This window comes from Rhamphochromis longiceps, linkage group LG18 (assembly GCF_057381845.1).
Source record: "Rhamphochromis longiceps isolate RC_006_pf linkage group LG18, R_longiceps_female_GT1.1, whole genome shotgun sequence".
In the NCBI taxonomy this organism is placed as follows: Eukaryota; Metazoa; Chordata; class Actinopteri; order Cichliformes; family Cichlidae; genus Rhamphochromis; species Rhamphochromis longiceps.
The window spans coordinates 30,215,118-30,237,168 of NC_140574.1; the positions used below are offsets into that span (position 1 = coordinate 30,215,118).

The 22,051-nt window shown below is 44.6% G+C and overlaps 1 protein-coding gene across 4 annotated transcripts in view; it reads right to left on the reverse strand.

The window, feature by feature from the left end:
- Positions 1–22,051, reverse strand: part of rnf220a (ring finger protein 220a) — a 162,584-nt gene that overhangs the window by 4,076 nt on the left and 136,457 nt on the right. Inside the window, exons 7-14 of one of the 4 annotated variants that reach the window (XM_085390338.1) lie at positions 21,574–21,698; positions 20,050–20,179; positions 13,373–13,565; positions 13,210–13,265; positions 13,007–13,118; positions 5,881–5,992; positions 2,430–2,600; positions 1,936–2,010 (exon numbers count right to left, since the gene is read on the reverse strand). In XM_085390338.1, coding sequence (XP_085246464.1) covers positions 1,936–2,010; positions 2,430–2,600; positions 5,881–5,992; positions 13,007–13,118; positions 13,210–13,265; positions 13,373–13,565; positions 20,050–20,179; positions 21,574–21,698 — 974 coding nt within the window. Of the gene's footprint in view, positions 1–1,935; positions 2,011–2,035; positions 2,345–2,429; positions 2,601–5,880; positions 5,993–13,006; positions 13,119–13,209; positions 13,266–13,372; positions 13,566–20,049; positions 20,180–21,573; positions 21,699–22,051 lie in introns of those variants that run through there. The other 3 variants (XM_085390337.1, XM_085390336.1, XM_085390339.1) reach the window with 3 other exon arrangements.

Sequence of the window (22,051 nt, forward strand, 5' to 3'; positions counted from 1 at the left end):
CAGTCCTGCGTAAAGATGAAAGTGACTTCGTACAGCCCCGATTTGCAGACGCTGTGCGCAGAGGTTCAGGAGCAGAAGTCCCATTGTAAACATATCACGGCAGACCCGACGATGTTTCCATGAACATGCTTTTCAGCATCTCTTTTTTGAACACTTTACACACATGGTTGCTGTACGCATACAGCCGGCTGTAGCTTTGCAGCTCACAGCCCGACACATACCAACAACAGCATAGAGAGCACAGACGTTAAGGTGGCGAGGCGTGATTGCGGGTGCCGCTCAGGTGCATCGACCTCTCCTGCAGCGGTGCTGCAGACCACGCCCCGCCACACACATAAACCAGGCAAAATACATATTTAGGCAGAATTTTGCAAATATCTATTTTTCATCTTTTAGCAGCATAGTGCTTTTTTTCCAGTTATTTTTTAAAAGTCAGATCAAGGCTCCAAAAGCCCAAAGGCGATATGAGGGTGGCGACTCACAACAGTTGTTGTTTGCTACATGGATCATTTTAGTTCAGCTGGGTGTCTTTCCTTTTGTTATATTTCTTTAAGAGTTCAAAATGTGTTAATTACATAAATAAAATGTAATTTTCTCTGTAGCACTTCATGGATTTCATAAGCAACACACCTTAGTTGTTCACACAAAGCATAAAGGTAAAAAACAATATATACAGTGTTATCTTCATTTTAGATGTAAAAAAGTATTTGCGGCTCCCAGTGTTTTCTTTTGCGTCAAAACCGGGTCCAAATGGCTCTTTGGGTGTTAAAGGTTGCTGACCCCTGACATAGACGATGTCACATGGTTTAACACACTGAATCTAATGCAGACAGTGGTAGCTCGTCCACCAATCAGCAGCCTGCCTAAGCCCAAAAAGGATAAACTGAGCAAAGTGTGAAGAGTTTTAGAGATTTGAAACTGCATCTATAAACTGAAGGTGATTCTCTTCATTCAAAACACCAGCGAGATGCTTTAGACTCGTAAAGACTCAAGAAGACAGCTTCGATTAGAACCCTAGGACTGCTGATGCAAGGCTGTCTGCACACTAACCCAGATGTTACTCAGGAAGTTCTTCAAAATTGTATAAATAGTATACTGGCTAAGGTGTACTCAAGTTTAACATCTTCCCCAGGGTTAGGGTTAGTCAAAATATTCCAGCAATCAATGTTTTTACATCATTCAATGAAGTTAAAAATCAAACTTTTTAGGACACTGATGCAACTAATACTGTATACAATGATGTGGCACTAATGATCAGCTTATTTGTGATCGTTTTCCAGGTGGGACGGGCCTGTGGGTATGTTGATGAGTACAATTAGGCTTCATGGGGAAAGGGCGGCAGGGGAAACAAGGTGAGACGAGAACATTGACAACATCAGATATTTCATGGAGGGAAAAGAGGCGATAAGAGCAAAGACATCAGAGAAAGCTGTTACCCTTCTGTTTACCCTTCCAGCTGTAGGAACACTATTTTCTTTTGCGCTCCATTTACCACATTAGCAACAGCTAACTGCACACTACTGAATATATTAGACTAACTAATAACCAGCAAAACCACAGTGGAGGGGCGTGTGTGGTGTGTGTGTGTGTGTGTGTGTGGTGTGTGTGTGTGTGTATGTGTAGACCTAAGGCAGTACATAGAAGCCAGTGGAGGCTGAAGTTGACCACTTTATTCCAACATTTTAACAAGCCTTTTGGGGACCATTCCATCTAAGCCTTTCCCTGACTGAGGCTACAAGTGTTTGCACTGAGCGTGCTGAGAGAGAACGGGTCATTTGGGGAACATTCCATTTTAGTTCCTCCCTACGGGGCATGAATACAGAGAAAAATTCACTGACTATGAAATGAGGCCGCAATAACTGCATGTCATGAGGACTTGCCCCGTAGCACTGAGTGTGTGTGCGAGTGAGATGAAGTGTGTGAGTTTGAGCGTACCAGAGTCCTGAGCCAGCATTCTTCACAGTGGACGTGCCAGCACTGGATGGAGGTGAGCGGCATCGTGTAGGAGTCCTATTAAAAAAAAAAAAAAAAAAATTTAAACTACATCGGATTCACGGGACACTCACTTTAGCTAGCAACAAACAAGTAACGCTACACAATCCCTGACCGACAAACAGCATGAAATCACTAACCACGGAAAGACAGCCAGCAGCCACAGAACCACTGAGCAAGGCAGTGTATGGGAAATTGAACCGGCAATCTGCGGGTCACAAACGTACACGCACACGTGCACAAACACGACATCGGCCAGGCAACGGGCAGAGACAGAGGGAAACGGGCAGGGAGGGGGGAGATGAGGGAGGAAGCCGTGAACGAGCCCTGCTGGGCGTCCTTTTCTTTCCCTCTGGAAAAGAATGGAGATATGAGGGAGGAATGAGGTGAGGGTGGGAAGAGGAGCGGAGGAGGTAAGGAGGGAGGGAGTGCCTTACCCTCCGTAAGGGCTGTGGGAGGAGCCTCTTTATGCCGCTGCTGTAGCCACCAATCACAAGGCCCCTGTACAGGCAATACAGGCCGAGGGGGAGGGACTTAGGCTGCCTCTCTCCGACCTCATTGGCCCCTATGCTCTTGAGCTCCGCGCCTGACTGGATAGCAGGCTTCCTCTGCGGAAGGAGGAGGAGGAGGAGGGAGAGGTGGGGGTTGGAGAGGAGAGGTTGGGGGCGAAAGGTGGCAGCTAATCACAGAGCCAGGCTTGTACTGATCGCGCACACACATACACCAAAGAGCAACAGAAGACGCGTGTGGACAAACACAAACCCACACAAACATCACGGCGTGTGCTAATGACAGCCAGAAAGTAAAGTGAGGCTTTGAATACAACTTCTTCCACCTTTGATTGGATGACAACTAGGCTAAAATGCTAAGTCAACTGGAAAAGCTCAGATCTTCAGGAGTTTTATCTCATTGGTTAGATTTTACAAGTGCGAAGAAACATTTACACTCTGAAAGTGCAACTGAGGCGTGAATGTAAAATAAATGGCTTTTTTTATGCTGACCCTTCACTGACATTGCTAATGGAAGAATGGGCTAAGTTTTATGTATATACCACAAAATGACAACAACAGTCGCCTCAATGTGCTTTATATGTATATAAAGACCCGACAATAATAACGGAGAAACGCGAACAATCAGCCAAAACCCTATGAGCAAGCACATGGTGACAGTGGGAAGGAAAAACTCCCTTTTAACAGGAAGAAACCTAGAACAGAACCAGGCTCACATTACAGTCTTATTTATCAGTTTACTTGTAAAGGCTCTTTTGATAAATATGTCCTTGTAGTATTTTTTTAAACTTGGTCTCTTACAGTCACCCAGTTTAATTAAGCAAAGAGCAATACTACACTGGCTAATCTGAAAATTCAGGCATGTTTAAATGTCGTTGAAATTTCCTTATATGGAAACAGACATTAAGTACATCTAAGTAGTCTTCAAACAGTCTAAATATTTGCAATCAAGCCCATCAACAACCTTACTTTAAAACTGAAATATCTCAATATTTAAATATCTGAATATATTGAATTTCCAAAAGTAGTTTAGGACAATCTTCAAGCACATTTTAAGTTCCTTGCCCTAAAATGACCAATAGATGGGGGTAGAAACCCACAGATAGTGCTGAGCTGCATCACTGAGATACCCTCAGCATCAGTAAAGGCTAACAGAGAACTTGAGTCAACTTGATACAGAGGGCGAGCATTTCCACCAGACAATCAGAAGGTAAAAATGAGTAAGAAATATTTGCAGAAATATTGGTGTAGAGGTGACAGCGGTGGCGTTTAGACTGAGTCATACATCTGCTCAAAGTGTTTGTGCATCTACTTGATGCGGTGGAATCTCCAGCTGCTTCAAAATCTGCCAGTTAGTGAGAGTAATCTGATGACATTTAGATCAGACCCAGTGACAGGGAGGGAGCCCAGTGACAGGTTAAAGACAGACAGAGACAGATTAGATGGAAGAGGCCTGTGTGTGTGTGTGTGTGTGTGTGTGTGTGTGTGTGTAGACATATTTGTATTTCTCTGTATGGCTTAGTGTGTGTTTGTGTGTGTGCGTAAAACAGATGAGGGACAGTGACAGATGAGCAGAGAAGAGCTGTGTGCTCATGGGGCAGTGAGTGATCGATCGCTGTGCCTTGCCCTCCGTGTCACCTCAGGCACCCAGCGACCTTTAGGAAGCGCAGGCGCTGGTAATTACCCGCCTCACATGCATACACACCAACAGGCTCTCACACACACACACACACACACACACGCAGCAAGCACAGGATGCCGACGCTGCACTGTCCACACGCTTGAAGAATGACAGGGTGGGTACTTGACACAAAGTGGGGGTACACAAACACTGATGTGAGGTGTAGGCGCAACTGCATCTCAAGTGTCTGATGGACCTCTATATTGTCCCTCATGGCTTTAACTATTGATCTGTAAGGTCCAATCAGCCATCAATACAAGCTGTGACGTACAGGAGTGTCTTTTCACCTAAAAAGTCAAACTTCGACACATTTTTCACAGATTTAACCTGCTTTGTGCACAGCACAGTCAGGACGCTATCTCAGAATTTGAACATACACATATTTCTGTGCTCCTGAGATGAAGCTTGACATGATAAGAAAAATGATTCGCTCTGGAAATGTGATAGCAGACAATCGTGCCAAATTGCAAAGCCATGCAAAGGGCCACAACACAACAGCAACACAACACCAGCAGCACTCGGGACAGTGAAAATGCTCCCACGAAGAGCAGAAATGAGATGCGTGCAGGTAGGGCTGTTCAATATAACGATATATATCGGATGGCGATATAAAAACGTCTATCGTTTCATTTTACGCTATCGTTTGTTTCGTGGTGTTGCAAAATAAACTGTTTACAGCAATATTTTTTCATCTTTTTGATGGTCACTGTAGTGGCTATATTAATTTCTTAAAGTTCTCTCTTTCTCTTATATTTAATATAACCACACTACAGATGGACAAGCGCCTGTTTTTATGCGTTGACGGTAACACCATCACATGTCTGCTTGTTTATGTTCCACATAAACCTTTCACAATAAAGTTCAAGATCCTGTTGAGACTTTTCAAAATAAACGGAATCACGTGAAAGAGCAGATTATTTACGGGTGAGAAGTGAAAAAAGAGCCGCCAGGTGCTAAAAAATAAACCTTAGACTCAAACGTTAGAACAGGCTTTTCCCCGCAGCACGCCGTGTAATAAATACTCACAAAGAAAACGGCGGCCGTTACAACTTATGTCTAAAAATGTATCATTTCATGCATTGGTTAAAACACTCGACTCCAGCTACACGACGCCCAGCTGGAAACACTTCACGCAAGACGAGCTGCCCGAGATTCACAGAATTTACAGAAAATGTTACATTTTTGTGATTTATATCGTTATCGGGACGATAGAATTCTTATATCAGGATATGAGATTTTGGTCATATCGCACAGCCCTACATGCAGGTGCTTCACATATTTCTGCAGCACAAGTACACAACCTATAGTAAAACACACAAACATTATCGAACAGAAAAATCGGTCACTCAAACCGAGCAGCTAGATATAAAGATAAGCACTCTGGCCACAGTGAGTATATTTTTAATTTCTGTTTGCTTGAAAAAAATAGGTGAGGGTAGAGGGTTGAATCCCTCTTCAAGGTAGAAAGTGATCTACTTACATCTACTTACATCCACTGAATGCACTGACTGTCCCAAGTCAGTGCGTATCTGGCCTAATAAAGTGGAAGGTCAGTTTATAGCCCCCCCCAACCGCAGTTTCACATGTTTATGGTGCTACATGCAGTTCGACAAATGCTAATGCTGCCTTCTGACAAAGCCACAACACTTCCACTGAAGCTCGACGTACAGACAGCACTCATGTAAACGCTATGCTCACCATGCAGATGAGACATTTGTATCGGTCTCCTCGGAGTATCTGCTTCTCCAGCTCTCTGATTCGAGCCTTCAGGGCCTCCATGGTGGTTGCCGTGGACTCTTCCTCCGTTACCCTGGGAACAAGCAAGAGAGACGATAGAGGTTTTAAGTATAGGTCTACACCACAGATGACGCGCCCACTCTCACACTCTTGTAACAAGAATTGTACAGTTGTGTTTTCAGTCCCATTTAATAAAAACAAATAAACATTAGGAAACAGGAACATTGAGATTTAGAGTATTTTATGCTACAATGTCTCAAAGTTCCACAAAACAGTGGAAGCTGGATGAATCTGCTGGGTGCTGAACACAAGAAAAAGAAGAAGAAGAAGAAGAAAAAAGTAATCTTTTATCATCAACAACATTGTCCTTAGTCACAGTACAACATCACTGTACTGTGATCCTGCAGTATACAGTGGGGCAAAAAAGTATTTAGTCAGCCACCGATTGTGCAAGTTCCCCCACCTAAAATGATGACAGAGGTCAGTAATTTGCACCAGAGGTACACTTCAACTGTGAGAGACAGAATGTGAAAAAAAAATCCATGAATCCACATGGTAGGATTTGTAAAGAATTTATTCGTAAATCAGGGTGGAAAATAAGTATTTGGTCACCTCAAACAAGGAAAATCTCTGGCTCTCACAGACCTGTAACGTCTTCTGTAAGAAGCTTTTCTGTCCCCCACTCGTTACCTGTATGAATGGCACCTGTTTGAACTCATCATCTGTATAAAAGACACCTGTCCACAGCCTCAAACAGTCAGACTCCAAACTCCGCCATGGCCAAGACCAAAGAGCTTTCGAAGGACACCAGGAAAAGTATTGTAGACCTGCACCAGACTGGGAAGAGTGAATCTACAATAGGCAAGCAGCTTGGTGTGAAAAAATCAACTGTGGGAGCAATCATCAGAAAATGGAAGACATACAAGACCACTGATAATCTCCCTCGATCTGGGGCTCCACGCAAGATCTCATCCCGTGGGGTCAAAATGATCATGAGAACGGTGAGCAAAGATCCCAGAACCACACGGGGGGACCTGGTGAATGACCTGCAGAGAGCTGGGACCAAAGTAACAAAGGTCACCATCAGTAACACACTACAACGGCAGGGAATCAAATCCCGCAGTGCCAGACCTGTTCCGCTGCTGAAGCCAGTGCATGTCCAGGCCCGTCTGAAGTTTGCCAGAGAGCACATGGATGATACAGCAGAGGATTGGGAGAATGTCATGTGGTCAGATGAAACCAAAGTAGAACTCTTTGGTATAAACTCAACTCGTCGTGTTTGGAGGAAGAAGAATACTGAGTTGCATCCCAAGAACACCATACCTACTGTGAAGCATGGGGGTGGAAACATCATGCTATGGGGCTGTTTTTCTGCCAAGGGGACAGGACGACTGATCCGTGTTAAGGACAGAATGAGTGGGGCCATGTATCGTGAGATTTTGAGCCAAAACCTCCTTCCATCAGTGAGAACTTTGAAGATGAAACGAGGCTGGGTCTTCCAACACGACAATGATCCAAAACACACCGCCCGGGCAACAAAGGAGTGGCTCCGTAAGAAGCATTTGAAAGTCCTGGAGTGGCCTAGCCAGTCTCCAGACCTCAACCCCATAGAAAATCTGTGGCGGGAGTTGAAAGTCCGTGTTGCTCGGCGACAGCCCCAAAACATCACTGCTCTTGAGAAGATCTGCATGGAGGAATGGGCCAAAATACCAGCTACTGTGTGTGCAAACCTGGTAAAGACCTATAGTAAACGTTTGACCTCTGTTATTACCAACAAAGGTTATGTTACAAAGTATTGAGTTGTATTTTTGTTATTGACCAAATACTTATTTTCCACCCTGATTTACGAATAAATTCTTTACAAATCCTACCATGTGGATTCATGGATTTTTTTTTCACATTCTGTCTCTCACAGTTGAAGTGTACCTCTGGTGCAAATTACTGACCTCTGTCATCATTTTAAGTGGGGGAACTTGCACAATCGGTGGCTGACTAAATACTTTTTTGCCCCACTGTATTTGTGTTAAATCCTATGATATGAATTTAATGGACTACTATCTTTCTAGAGATGTATCATTCTCTACACATGTTCATTCTATACCATCTGATTAGGGCCCTGTGCACGCTCCTGTGTAGTACAACATGTTTCAAGTCAAAGTCTTTGTCGATACGCTTTGTCTTTCTTGTAGCTCAATAAACAACAAGACCTCTTTGAATCTTCCTGACTTCTCTTCTTCCTCAGGTCAAACAGAGTATTTACATCCTTCTATTTAACACGTCTGCACTCTCAAAGGACTCATCGCGTCGCAGACTTTCACTTAAAAGCAACACAATAAGATGTTTAAGTCTCACACTCAGCGTCCATCCTCTCTGTTATGTTTTTGTAGCTCTTCCCATGTTCACCCATGCCAGTCTATCGCCATGGCTCTGTATTTATCTCCACATCGCCACATGTCCTTGCTTCTTCATCCCCGTCTCCTCCAACTTTCTCTTTCCTTATATCCCCTGTCCTCCCTACCGGTGAGTGGCCTCTGATTAATGCGCAGCATGATAACAGAAAATGTGCGTTTAACACTGTCCGACAGCATATGAAGCAGCGATAACTAGATCAATAGGGAAGACGCACAGACCGCAACGATGATGATGATGACAGTGATTCGGTGGAGGGAGACGAGCCGCACAAGCCAGCTGGTGTTTATTATAGCTATCCACCCATTCTCTGGTAAAATGCAATAGTTGTGTGTGTGTGTGAGTGTGTGTGTGTGTGCGTGTGAGGTATAAGCAGTGTGCGTATTTATGGTGATGTGGTCATTTTGCAGCCTGATAGCTAGTTGATCTATGGTATTGATCTGGATGGGGAAGGACAAGCAGAAGGAAGGAAGAGATGAACACAGTAAGTGGCTGAGTGTGTGTGTGTGTGTGTGTGTGTGTGTGTGTGTGTGTGTGTGTGTGTGTGTGTGTGTGTGGGGCCTAGGACATGGCTCCATTTGCTGCATACTCAAACAGTAGTGGGGAAGTGTACAGGGGAAAGGAAACGGGGCTCAACTTACTTAATTTCCTCTCAACGTCTGAGATTTTGAAAATCTATTTTTTGGACCACACCGGTAGATCTACATGAATTCACATCATCAAGCAAGCTCATTAAAATAAATTGAACATTTAAACTAAATTGAAGATTAAATTAAAATTAAACATTTCAGGTTTGTGTGGTGATCAGCAGACTTGTTCAAATACCTCCATGATAATCTGATAAGCTTAGTGGAGGAAAAAAATTCTAGGGGTTCAACCTGAGACTGTACCCACGTCTGTGGTCTCTTTGGTGAGATTCTGGCATTATATCACAATAAGTTTATTTAAGCTGATGAACTAATGACAGAGTGATAAAAACAGTGGACCGAATAATGTTTTGGCTTCTTTCTCCCAAAAGGAATTCATATCTCTTAGATCATCAATGAAGAAAGTCTGCATTTGGCCCTGAAATTGTACAGTGAAGGATTGCTTTATTATTTAAAAAAATACTAATAAAAGATCATGAAAATCATTGGTTGGACTGATGTTACAACAGGCTTAAAAACAGCAGCGCTGCAGCTCGTAGGCACTCGTCTTGCTAAAGATTCAGCAGGATGACTGTTTGTCGTGTTGTGGTTGAAATGCTTCCGGACCAGCAAAGCATCCTTCCCTATTCCCTCTTTCAGATCTGTGGAAAAAAAGCTGACCTGCACTAACTCTTTCCTGTAACCTCATCATCCTCCCACCTTTGTAAAGGCCTGTCTTGACTTGCCACCCTGGTGCCCTATAAACTGCTTTACCCTCTCCTCTTATTAGCACCGAGCTTGTAAAAAGCCATTTAGCCTTGATTAGCCTCTAGCTTATAAAGCAGCCGTGGACTCTGGGCTGGACAGAAGTCATCCCTCTAACAAGGCCGTCTTTTTTCTTTTTATCAGCTCCAGTAAACAAAACTCTTCCAAAAGGGTTTCTTGTCTTGTTTGACGCGAAACGAAACAAGCCAGCAAAAAACAGTTTTACTTTTGCAAACAAGTGTGTAGAAGTCATTTTCTAACCGCTCACTTCTACTTATTTTTCTTTTGTGGTAAAACAAGTTCATCTTCTTTATGCAGCTGTGGACATCTAGAGAGGGAGTGTGTGTGTGTCTATGTGTGTGTTTGTTGGTGGGGAATGTAGGAGGTGCAGAGATTTAATGGAGGTAAAGAAGGGAACAGGATGACTTCACAGGGCCAAGAAAAGGAAAGACAACTCTCTGGGGCTAAATGTGGCATGCAGGGAGATGAACAGCCTCTTACAGAGCAACATGCACAAGTGAAAATCCTTGAGTTTAAGCTGGCTCTGGGGTTTTCAGTCTCTGAGCCAGAATAAGAAAATTTATCTCACTCTGGGAGCCAGGTTTCGAAAACACATCATGTGGACTCAGAGAAACACATTAACATCTTAGGCTGGGCTACAACCTGAAAGGTAAGACATTTCTGTAACAGTCCTAAGACCTCTACACGCAGAGCGCATGACAAAAACACCACTATGTAATGTATATACACGGCAATGTGTTCTCAAAAACAGGCACTGTGGAAAAAAATGAAGTATACAAAAAAGGAAGAAACGCAGATTCTGGGTTCATCCAATTCTCACGAGAAGGCGGCAGCAGGAGATGCAGCCCGATCATTTTCTTACATATTTTAGGATGTGAGTGGGGCAGTTGGAGCTCTTGTTGGTAGAGTTGGGTCCACGTCTGAGGATGTTACATATGATTTTATTAATTGTTAACAACACTGTGTGTGTGCGTTCTTATACAATGTGGTCCAGGCTTGGTAGGTTTCAGCTTGTGGCCTTGATCTTTGAGCCTAAAGTCATGAAACCAGAATAAATACTGAAACAGAACTGCCATCAATACAACATGCCTCTGCTCCAATGTGCTTACTGCCCCACGGGGCTTTTTGGACAGTGTGTGTGTGGGTGTGCATGCATGTCACTGAAAGAAGGTGAAATAGCGATGCATTTTCATCTCGACTCATCCCCGTGGTGAAAAAAGCAAGCAGGAAAGCCCGACAGAGACAGATTGATGGCTCTGCTTCCCCTCTATTTAGCGCTCTGTCCCCAACTTGTGTGGGGCTATTCCTCATTTTATTAGAGTGTGTGCGTGTGCGCAGCTGAAGATCTCTACCATCTATCTCAATCAGCCCTGTGTCTTAATCTACTGTCTACCTACATTTTAGCCTCACTCAGCTTCTCTCTCAACACAAGCACATAGAAATGATAAAATTAGACGGTAATTAATTTTTTGCAGCACATTGCAAACATTTTATCAACCAGGTGGAGACACAAACTTCTCACATCTACATGCTGTAAAAACAACAACAACAACAACAAAAAAAAAAAAAAAAAACAGCAGCAGCATCGTTCTCTTTTGCACCCTGTTAACCGAGGCCTTAACTACACTCACACACCATGATAAAACATTTAAGTCACTATTGATTTCCCCTGCCCAATATATATGTGCGTAGGCCTCAGATGGCGAAAGGCAAGGGGGGGGAAGGGGCATCTTGTAAGTGCCTCAGAAGAATTGAGACAGGGGACGGGAAGAAACGAACAACAGAAATGTGAAAGAGAAAAGCAGGAGGAAGCGAGAGACATGCAGCTTAGTGACAGAGCAATAAAGCGAAGAATGAGAGGAAAAAGACGAAGACAGGCTGGGCGGCGTGTATGTGTACGTGTAGGTGATGGGGAGGAGGGGGTTACAAATCTAGCTTCATCACTTCCAAATTGAGGACAGATTCAATTATTTGCAGAAACCACATGGAAATCTCTCCGCATTGTTCCAGCTGGAGCACCAAATTTGGCAGCAATCGCATTGGCGGCATTGGAGGGGCCATTTATCTTGGAGGGGAAAGAGCGTCTCAGGCGCTGTACGTGTGTATATGTGTATGTATGCGTGTGTGTATGTGTGAGCTCATTTATCTTGCAGGGGAATGAGCAGAGGAACGAGGACGCCCCGGGAGGCGACCAGATCATTACCCATCTGGGATCAGAGAGAGAGAGAGATTTCACTAACGCTGCCCTGTGCAAAGCACCGTACACACACACACACACACACACACACACACACACACACACACACACACACACACACACACACACACACACAATGTATCAATGTAACGAAAGGAGACAAATCTCATTTTCATTTGGGGACGGAGGAGCACAGAAGCTCCACAAATACGTGCATTTATAGTAAGCAGAGAGGAGTGATGCAGGGAATTGTTCCAGCCAGCCGGCTGACTGCTTGTTCCAGCGCAATCATTCAGCAGCTAGTTGGCCTCCTTTAAATGGATACTTAAATTAAGCCATGCTCTGCTCCTGGTGACCACTAAAACCTCAGCTAGAGTGTCGTGTCTTTGGAAACGCACACCAACACCAGCATTGTTAAAAAAAAAACCCAACAAAAAACAAATGCACATGCAGTTATAGAGTCTGCTGTACAGGAGTATTTGTGTCAGTCAAGCTGAAGAACGTGAGGAAGGAAACCTGTCCCTACATAACACTGGATGTGGAGAACCAATCAGTGCGGTCAGATTGCCACCTAACCTGTCAGCATCTTTTTCCCTCGGTCACATGCAAATTAAAACTGGAACGATCACGTTGCAGACGACAACTTATTGAATGCATCCCCTCGCTCAGCAAACACACGCAGTTCTTGCCTCACGGTGCTGTTTCTGATCAATACAGTTCAAGCTGCTCTGCTTATTCGCCAGTTATCCCTTCTACTGATATTTAATATGGACCACGGACATGCAGAGTGCCGATTGATTTATTTCAGTGAAACATTTATTGCATTCAGCCTTCCAATAGTTGATGGAAGCACGTTATGTAAAAGTGTAAGCACACATACAGTCAAACAATTCAATTATTACCTTGCAACTCCAGGAAATTGGCCTTAAACGCGCATATCAGGAATAGAGAAATGCATCACTAAGCCTTATAAAGAAGGCAGTCGAAAGATCATTCCACTTCACGTTTAACTGATCCATTTCAAAAATCCAACTAGTGTGTGTCCACGTGTGTTTTCTCTGTCACCTACTTTTCAATCTCGCTGTTTTTACAGGTGCGTGGGGCGCAGGAGGAAGAGGAGGAAGACGAGGGAGTGCTGGGGTCTGTCTTGCTGCTCTCGCTGTTGCTTGTTGAAGGCATCTCTGTAGACACAGAGACAGGTGACCCGTTCAGTGCTGGCTTTTTAGCCTTTCCAACATATCCTGAGGAGACAGTTATTTTGTCCCTACTTACCATCACTGGCCCATTTGGAGAATTCAGGTGTTATTCTATTAGAAGGCATCCCCCCGCTGTAAGACAGAGACACAGATGTCCATGTAAGTGGCAGCTCAAGGTTACTAACTCAGGTGATTTTCAGATTTTCTGGCAGAAAAATCTACTAGTTAAGCTTTTGTACTTGAGCACAGCTCCCCGTAGCGCCTCTCGCTCCCTGGCTTCTCCCTGGTCCTCTCCAGCACCGGAGCAGGGGATGATGTCGGCCTCGGTGTACTGAGCCTTGCCATACTCCAAGGTGTCGTCTCCATCCACATCAAGGTCGGCATCGCTGTCTGCGGCGCTCTCTTTGATGCTACACGTAGCAAAACCAGTTGCTGAGGAAAAAGAAAAAGTAAAGAGGGCCATTACTTCGCTTTAACAGCAAAACAAAAACGCTCCATGCGGGCAACAACATTTGCATTTATTTAACAACTCCACATCACACTTTGACATTAACAAAAGTCCAAAATCAAGTAAAAATATACTTGCAGCTCCGTGTCATACGCACCTCTGCACAAAATTCATCAAAATAAAAGCACCACTACAGACACATTTTTGGAAGTCAAAACTGTGAAGAGCTTTGTCTATTTAAGCAACTTTATAAGTGCAGTGCAGAATTACCATTGCTCAGACATTATTCTACACATCATCAACATACAGATCCAGAGAGAACCAGCTTAAGAGGGCACAGCACAGACCACACCAAGACCTGGAGTAACTTTCCGACACACTTCAGAACTTGACGATGCTAAATTTAGCTCGTCTAAAACTTCGGCTTCTCCAAACCAAATTAAAGACTTTTCAATAACCTGGACAGGTGAGAAAGAGAGCTAGATTTGGTCAGAGACAAGGAGGTGAAAGGGAGACGGCACACAGAGCTGGGCTGAACTGACACCAGACTGACACCTTACCCATCAATCTTGGAGAAAGAGAGAAGGAGAGGGAGTGTGTGTGAGTGGCACTTCTATAAACCGAGTGATGAACGCTCAGACAAACTCTTACCGCTGCCTGACTGCTCCCTTCAGCTCCACTTAGCCACACAGCTGGCTCTGTGTGTGTGTCCGTCACTTAGAGGTGTCTCTTCAGTGTTTGTTTGAGGCTGTCTGTCCTTCTGTCACTTACGCTCCTGTCTCTCCAACCCCTTGAAGGTGTGTGTGTGTGTGTGTGTGTGTGTGTGTGTGTGTGTGTGTGTGTGTGTGTGTGTGTGTGTGTGTGTGTGCAAGTCTGTCTACCCGTCACTTACACCATGTCTATCTACCACACAGAGATAGGTAGGTAATATTTATATATGTGTGTGTGTGTGTCACTTACACCTTGACTATTGGAGCCATGTGTGTTGTAACTCTGAAAGTGTCTGTGTGTGTCTCTACCAGTGACAGGCCTGACAGCCATCTTATTTACACCTATTCCAATTTCTACAAGCTCTCAGCTGGACTAGTGTTTTGTGTGTGTGTGTGTGTCTGTGTGTGTGTGTCTGTGGGGGGATGGAGGACCAGAAAGAGTTGACAGCCATCCTATTTAACCTACCTGTCCCGGTGTACGAGTCTCAAAACTAGACTTCCCATAACAGTTGCTCTTCCCCATCTCACTCCACTACAGAGTCTTAGTCAAAGTGCAAATCCGACACTCTGGCTTTCATAAAAGTTTTTCTGGGATTTAAACGTCAACTGCTTCTCCTCCCACCTAACAATGTAACTCACAGGAGGGGAAAAAAAGGTGCCACAGATACTAAGCCGTTTTACAATAGGCCCATGGTTTTCAGTGATCAAATAAAAAGAACCTTTTAATTTTTATTTGGTCTCAGCGTTAGAAGGGAACATATGGCGGCAGTGGCCGTGCAGTCTGCTTGGTCCTCGGGCATCAGCTTATTGCACTGCAGAAGAACAGCGTGCATGTCACATTCATACATTTTAATGTAATGACATGTACAGTGACTTACATTTGGATTTTCACACTTTTTCCTCTACATTTTCAAAGCATGAGACTTAACCTGAGTGTCTCTGTACTATCAGAAAATCAAGCCCAACCTTACTTCAGAAGGGCCACCTCCATCCTGGAAGATCAGGTGTAGATCAACGCCAGCCCACATCAGCTGATAGCACAGCTACTATCCTTTTGGCTATCTCATATAGACAACGTCGAACTAAAATCAGATCCAGCTGTTTAAGTCAAGCTCAAACAGACACTGAATGCAAATATGGGATCAGTGCATCCCCATTACCTCCTCATCTTATGTCTTTATTGTGAATGGCTGTCGCTCTTCACACTGTACAGTTTACAGCATCTCACTCCTTAAACTAAATCAAACATTGACCAAATCGATCCTAACAGGAGTGGTCATAGGTAATATTTAACCAGTCACCAGGGGTATTCAACAAAGTCTTTTGAAATCATGAGCAATGAACTGTGGCTTCACCTGTTTTTAAAAACTCTTCAAGTATCACTTTAATGCCCTTTAATAGCAGGATGCAGTAAACAGAAATTTTGACTTTTTATATATACATATATAAAAAAAATCCTTTAAAAGTTTCTCCTGTGGTGGACATGAATGCATGGATGCTGGGTTTTTTTTATTCAACCACCTGGACTTCAAAATATAATGCCACACATGGTCTGGGCTGTGTGAACACACACTGTCCCTGACTCTAGTGTATTCCCTGAGAGTGTACGTGTGGCCTGCTTGCTCTGTATGTGTGCGTTACCGTGCTTCTATCTGTCCCTGTAAGCAGTCTTGGCAGGCCAATCTAATCTGGCCAGGGAAAGGTCAGCCCCACTCTAACTGCCTTTCACTCACATTATTCATCAACGCCCCCTCCCCAGTTTCTTTTTTACCCTCTTTGCCTTTTTCTTTCTTTTTCTCCCTCACCTTTTCTTACAATCACTCCTTTTTTATCACCTTTATTTCTTCACTTTCCTCCCCTCTCTTCCATTCTCTTGCTTCTCTTTCACTTTGTCATCCCACCACTCATGTATCACTTGTTTTCTCTCCTGTACTAGCCCTGTTTGCTGAACTATGTCCCCTTTTTCCTACCACACACACAAACACACACTCCTACAGGGCCACCCTGTTTTGTCTCATTATCTAACCTCTCGTGAGCGTCGCTGACTCTTTAACATGTAAACTACGCATTTTATCCTCCAGGTTACATGCTGCCATGGCAGCAACAAAAGAGGCCCCGAATTTATTAACATATCAGTATAACAAGGCCACAAGTACAGGTCTGAACAGGCAGCGAGGATCAAAGGACTCATCAGGCCTACTGGAAGCGCTGCTCAGCCAAATCATCCACCTCAGCAACATCCCGTTACCATAGCAATTATCGAGACTCTAAGAAGCAGAAAGAAGGCATGTCAAAGGTCATCACACTATCTTTCTGCCATTTACAGGTCACAGAGAGAGAGAGAGTATGGGGGGGGGGGGGGGGGGGGGGGGGGACACAGACACAAAGACATGAGACGGTCATCTTTGAAGTCCATTTACAAAGCACAGGTTTCTCCTCTTCTCAATCCCTCTGGGCCATCTCATCCTGCAATAATCCCCATCTTTCCCTACTTGTGCTCTCAGAATGACCCAATATCGAACCTCAGGATCTGTCTGCCTGCCTCCCTGCCTGCCTTTCTAGTCATCCATCTGTGACGGATCAACTATTGTGTTCCAAACTTTGAATACATTTTACAACTTAGTGATGAGGTAAAAAAAAAAATAACCCCCCCCCCCCCCCCCCCCCCCCCGAAAGACAGGAATAAAGAAAAGTGGGACCCACAAATAATAACATGTGGGGGAAACACAGAACATTTACATGTTGTATCTGAAAGCAATTAAAAGAAACATCTACAGATATTCATGGCATGATTATCTGGGTTGACACCCAATGAAGTCAGAGTCAGTCAACTAATCCCAGCGAGCCAAAAGCTTAGACTTCGGCTGCTGTACACACCAGGTTTTAAAGACTTTTTTTCTTCTCTTGGATCTGTGTGATCTTGATAAAAGGGGAATCGAATCATGAAAAGCTACTCTCAATATTCCAAGAATAAATTAAGAAGCTGGATCGGAGCTGCTGCCCCAAGTGGGGCATCTCGGGGTTCACCAGTGAGGGGACTGGGACATTAGCAGACAGACTGGGGCTACAGTGATGCAGACACTGCATCAGTTCATCGTTGCTGAGCGTAAAAGCAAAGCTGACCGGTAGCAGTCAATGTACGTCCCTACTGTCACCTATGATCGCCAGCTTTGGTAGTGACTGAAAGAACAAGATCACCGATACAAGCTGCGGAAGCTTCAGAGCTTCCTCTGAAAGTTGCCTGGCCTTTCCCTTATACACAGGGTGAGGAGTTCAGTCGTGAGAGAAGGGCTCCCCCACACTGAAGCCAGCAGTGGTGGTCAGGCATCTGACTTGGATGCCTCCTGTGTGAAGTGTTCCAGGCATGTCCCACCAGTAAGAGGCCCCATGGCAGACCCAGAAACCCCTTGGTGTTACACCAGATAAGCCGGAGGAGGTAGCTGATGGATGGGATCTGTGCATTTCTGCTTAGGCTGCCGATCCAGTGACCAGGTCCAGATAAGCGTACATGACTAAATGTTACCTGAAGAGACAACATTTTCTCCCATCTTTCCTAAAATTTCCATATTGAAATCCTAAATGATGAGGAAGCCAGGCAAAAGAAGATCAAGATCTTCTCAAATTCAGCTTGGAAGTTTTGAAAAAAACAGAACATCTTCAAATACCTCCATCTTTGGAGAAAGAACTATTATATTATATTTTATATTATAAAACATTAAATAACAGGGAAAATGCATTTCTACTAAACCACACACCCTTACAAGTAAACCTTTTATTGTAAACTGCAAACTTAAAGTCGTACCTTACCCATAAAACAGACAGACAGTCTACTAGACAGATAAAGAAATCCCTGTCTGTGCTATATGGGTCCTTTCAACCTTGCTAAGCTGGTGCGAGACAGAGGGAAGTCTTCCCTCACACTGGGTTGAATCATAAACGGATCTTGTTCGATTTTTTTTCTCCCCCTTCCTCCCTCCCTTAAAAGCTCCTGTTCCCTCTGCCTTTCTTCCTTGTGCTCTGAAAGGGAGGAAAGGATGGTGGCACTTCACAGAGGAATAGGCCCTCTCTTCATCTCGCCAGCTGAGGAGGCCCCCCTGCAACATCTCTATAGCCGTTTAGTCAGCCACTGGCTCTCAAGAGCCCGCTGGACTCAGCAGTGTGTGTTAGAACCACTTTAGAGCTTTCAAGACTAAATCCACCTTCTAAGCTTTCTGCCGAGTGTGTGCGTGTGTTTCAAGTTTCTCTCCCCAGGCCACCTCGGTTATCTGTGTCACATCACAAGGTGCCCTATTAGAGTGTGGCAGAAGGGTCCTGTGTCTGCTCGCTTTAACGACGTGAAAGCGAGATGGACGGATGGAAGGAGCGTCAGGGAGATGGATGGACGGGTAGGGAAACCACCTCCCACCCTGTGAGCTGCACTTTGTCGCGGTTTAGTTGAGACTTCGACATTGATCTCTCTCCTCTCTTCTCTCAGCAAGGGGAGGGAGGCAGGTGAGGCTCAGCGTGTGTGTGTTTAACAATGTATCGAACAGGGAGAGGGGGAGGCCAACGGGCAGCAGGACAGATGAAAGAAGAAGCTGAGCCAAGAGAGTTTGAACGAGCCTCTTAGAAGCAACGACGAGTCTTTGGATCCACCTGGGAAAATCCTGATGAGTCGCGTTTCTCTTCTTCCTGTTTCACACATAAACACAACTGAGGCCACTATGTGGAACACAACCATCAATCAGTTTTTCCCTCCACTTACCAAGTTTAGGGCTGCAGAGGGGATGGAGCCTATCCCAGCAGTTATAGCCTGAGAGGCGGGATACACCCTACACCCTAACCCGTTGACGCCATCCAGCCCCACGCACGGGGCGATCGATCCACAGTAACTCGTTAACGGAAATTTGCCACGTTAATGCAGTTATGGCGTTAACGTCATTTTAACGAGATTAACACTGACAGCACTAATATTTAGTAAATAAAAGCAATCAATGAAGCGCCTTACACCTATGCTGTGACTGCCTGTGAAAGGCCTCACTCCATAACTTTGTCAACACTTGATCCTTGAAGTATTTTAAAAAATTGTGTGAAAAAGCAGAGAGAAAAAGACATAATTAAGATAAAAAAAACAATTTATGGAAGCAGGAGGACAGAAAAAAGTGATGGAGAGCTGTAGTGGGAGCACTGAAGGTGTGTGGTGTCACACTCATATTCCCCAGTGACCAGCGCTCCCATCTAGTTCTATAATTGCATTTCTGGGCGCACACACAGGAGCACACCACGTTGACCAGCGGGTCAATTGCCCAGCTAAATGTGTTTTCCTTCCCCCTCGCCAAGAGGGCCTTGTAGGGCCGAGCCAAGCTCAACCGGGCTGACCCCAGGCCAGCCAGCGCTGCCACTGGACCGCTGGCAGCATTACAGCTCCCGTGGCTGCATTCACCGCCGAGTCTCTCAGCCTGACAGTGCTTGCGCTGCACATGAGCACAGTGAATGATGGATGAGCAGGGAAACAAAGCTGGAGACAGAGAGGAGAGGACAAACAGTGCTGACTGCTGTGACTGGACGCGACCCTGAAATCGTGACGGGTCGTTCAGTGTTCCAGCAAGCGGCTGGCTAGACATCTACATCATGGTGCGGCACACACACACCGCCACCGCTGAACAAACTGCTTATCCAGAGGATGCGCAAACAGCCGGCCTTGAGTGAGTGTAAGTGTGAAATAAGAAGCAGTGCTGAATAATGCGAGTTGTGTGTGTGTCTGTGTATGTGTGTGTACCTCTGAAGCCTCCCTCCAGCAAAGCTGTAGCTCTGATCCTCTTCTGTCCCGCCCACTCGTACTCCTCAAAGCCCCGCCCATTTTCTCCATCCATGTCAGCAGAGTCATCGTCGCCTAACGCTCCCTCGCGCTGACGCACAAAAACAGACATGGACACGTTTTAATCACAGATAGTGCTGTGTACAGATCAGTGTGGAACAGCTCAGCACCACTTAGCGACTTCAACAGTACACTGCTTCCTCTCTTAAAGTTAAGGGTCGGTGGACAACAGGCCAGATCTCCCCAGCATGCTTTACCTGAGCTGTACCACACAGACCAGATGCTGCTTATCTAAATCATGTGGTCAAAGTTTTAGACCACATTTAGACGTTTAGCTTAGTCAGCAGATTTGTTTCGTTGTTCCTGTTGTTCAACAACTATGATAATGAATAATTAATTCTTTAACCACATCTTCTGGTGCACAGTTACAGACACAGCTGGTACAGTACCGGGATAAACAAAGCATGCTAGTGGAGAAAAAAAACAAAAAACAACGTAATAGTGTCTCTACTTAGTGTAATGGACAGCCATCAGTGAGGTGAGATACAGGAGGAGTAGTGAGTAGGTTTTTTCTCTAGTCTACTCTAGGAAAGAATGTTTAGAATCTACAGGAGAGAAGGAGTGATGTGATCTGTGGCAGGAAAAGATAACACTACTGAGAATTTAAAGAAAACCAGATTGTCCTTAATTTGATTTGTGTTCAAATAAGAGTAACATGTAAGTGCACAGGAGTCAACCACATCATACCAGATAAACTGCTTGTAACAACTGATGCTTGAATACTTATCAGAATTAAAAGGTCTAAACATCGTTTCCTGTAGATTTAGATCGTAGCTGTAGTGATAGTCGTGGTTTGCGTGTGCGCACCCAAACTTTTCTGAAGGATCTATTAATAATACTATGAAAAGAAATCCTCTGCAAATCTAAGTAGGATGACTTATAGTTAACACTCATGTAATACAACACAGTGCATTTCTCGTGCTGTGGTTGGGTCCAGCTGTCCAGACAGCCACGACTAATATCGAGGACTGCACAACTTTGACATAGCCAGTTGGCCCACGGTTAGGGAAGATAAGGCCAGGGCTGCTGGTTAACAGTGGCTGAACTTTCAAAATAAAGAAATTTTGCACTACTAAAATATTGAAGTATTTGCTTGGACAGGCTAAAAATAAGTTGCCATATTACACACATGTATACCTAGAAGTCCTATCAAAGTAAGGTCTGTTATACTTAAATCACTGGACTGTTTTTCTGAATGCTTTGGTTATTCAGGCAGTTAATCCAATATGATGTGACTGCAACACCACCATGTAAAGGAGGTTAAGAGGCAGTAGGGGTGGCAGGGGAAGAACAGTTGCTACCGGTTGGTTTCTGCACTACTGGACTGACGTGACATCTACAAGAATTAGAGAAGTGATTGGAAGGGAAGGGCTGACAGGCTGTCCGACCAGCAGTAGGCAGGGTTCAGGGCCCAGATTGTACTACCTGGATCAGGCATTGTTCCACATGTCTACTCATCTCCTCCTCGCTCCCAGCCAATGGGGCGCTGCACAGCGGACATACCTGGCCCCCTTCCTCAGGCTTCCTCCTCTTCATCTTCCCTATACGGGCTGGAAAAGCACAGAGAGAGAGAAAAGGAAGGTACATGGTTTAAATTAAGTAAGCTTCCGCGAATGTTTCTGAGGATAACATCACTGTTTTGGGGAGAGATCTCAGGAATTTTGTGTCAGATGATTCTTAACAAGCCTGACCAGTATGACAGTTCTTTACAAGCCAACAGGAGTTTCAAAGGAAGCTTGTGTGTCTGCCATGTGTTAATATGTGACACTCTAAATCTCCTTCCTACTCACTATAGCTATGAGACTTGCTTCCATCCTTTTGCTTCCTTCCTTTTCCTGCCCTTCCCTCCTGTCCCTTCTCCCCCCACCCCCCTACCACACACGCACATTTAATTAGAAATTTA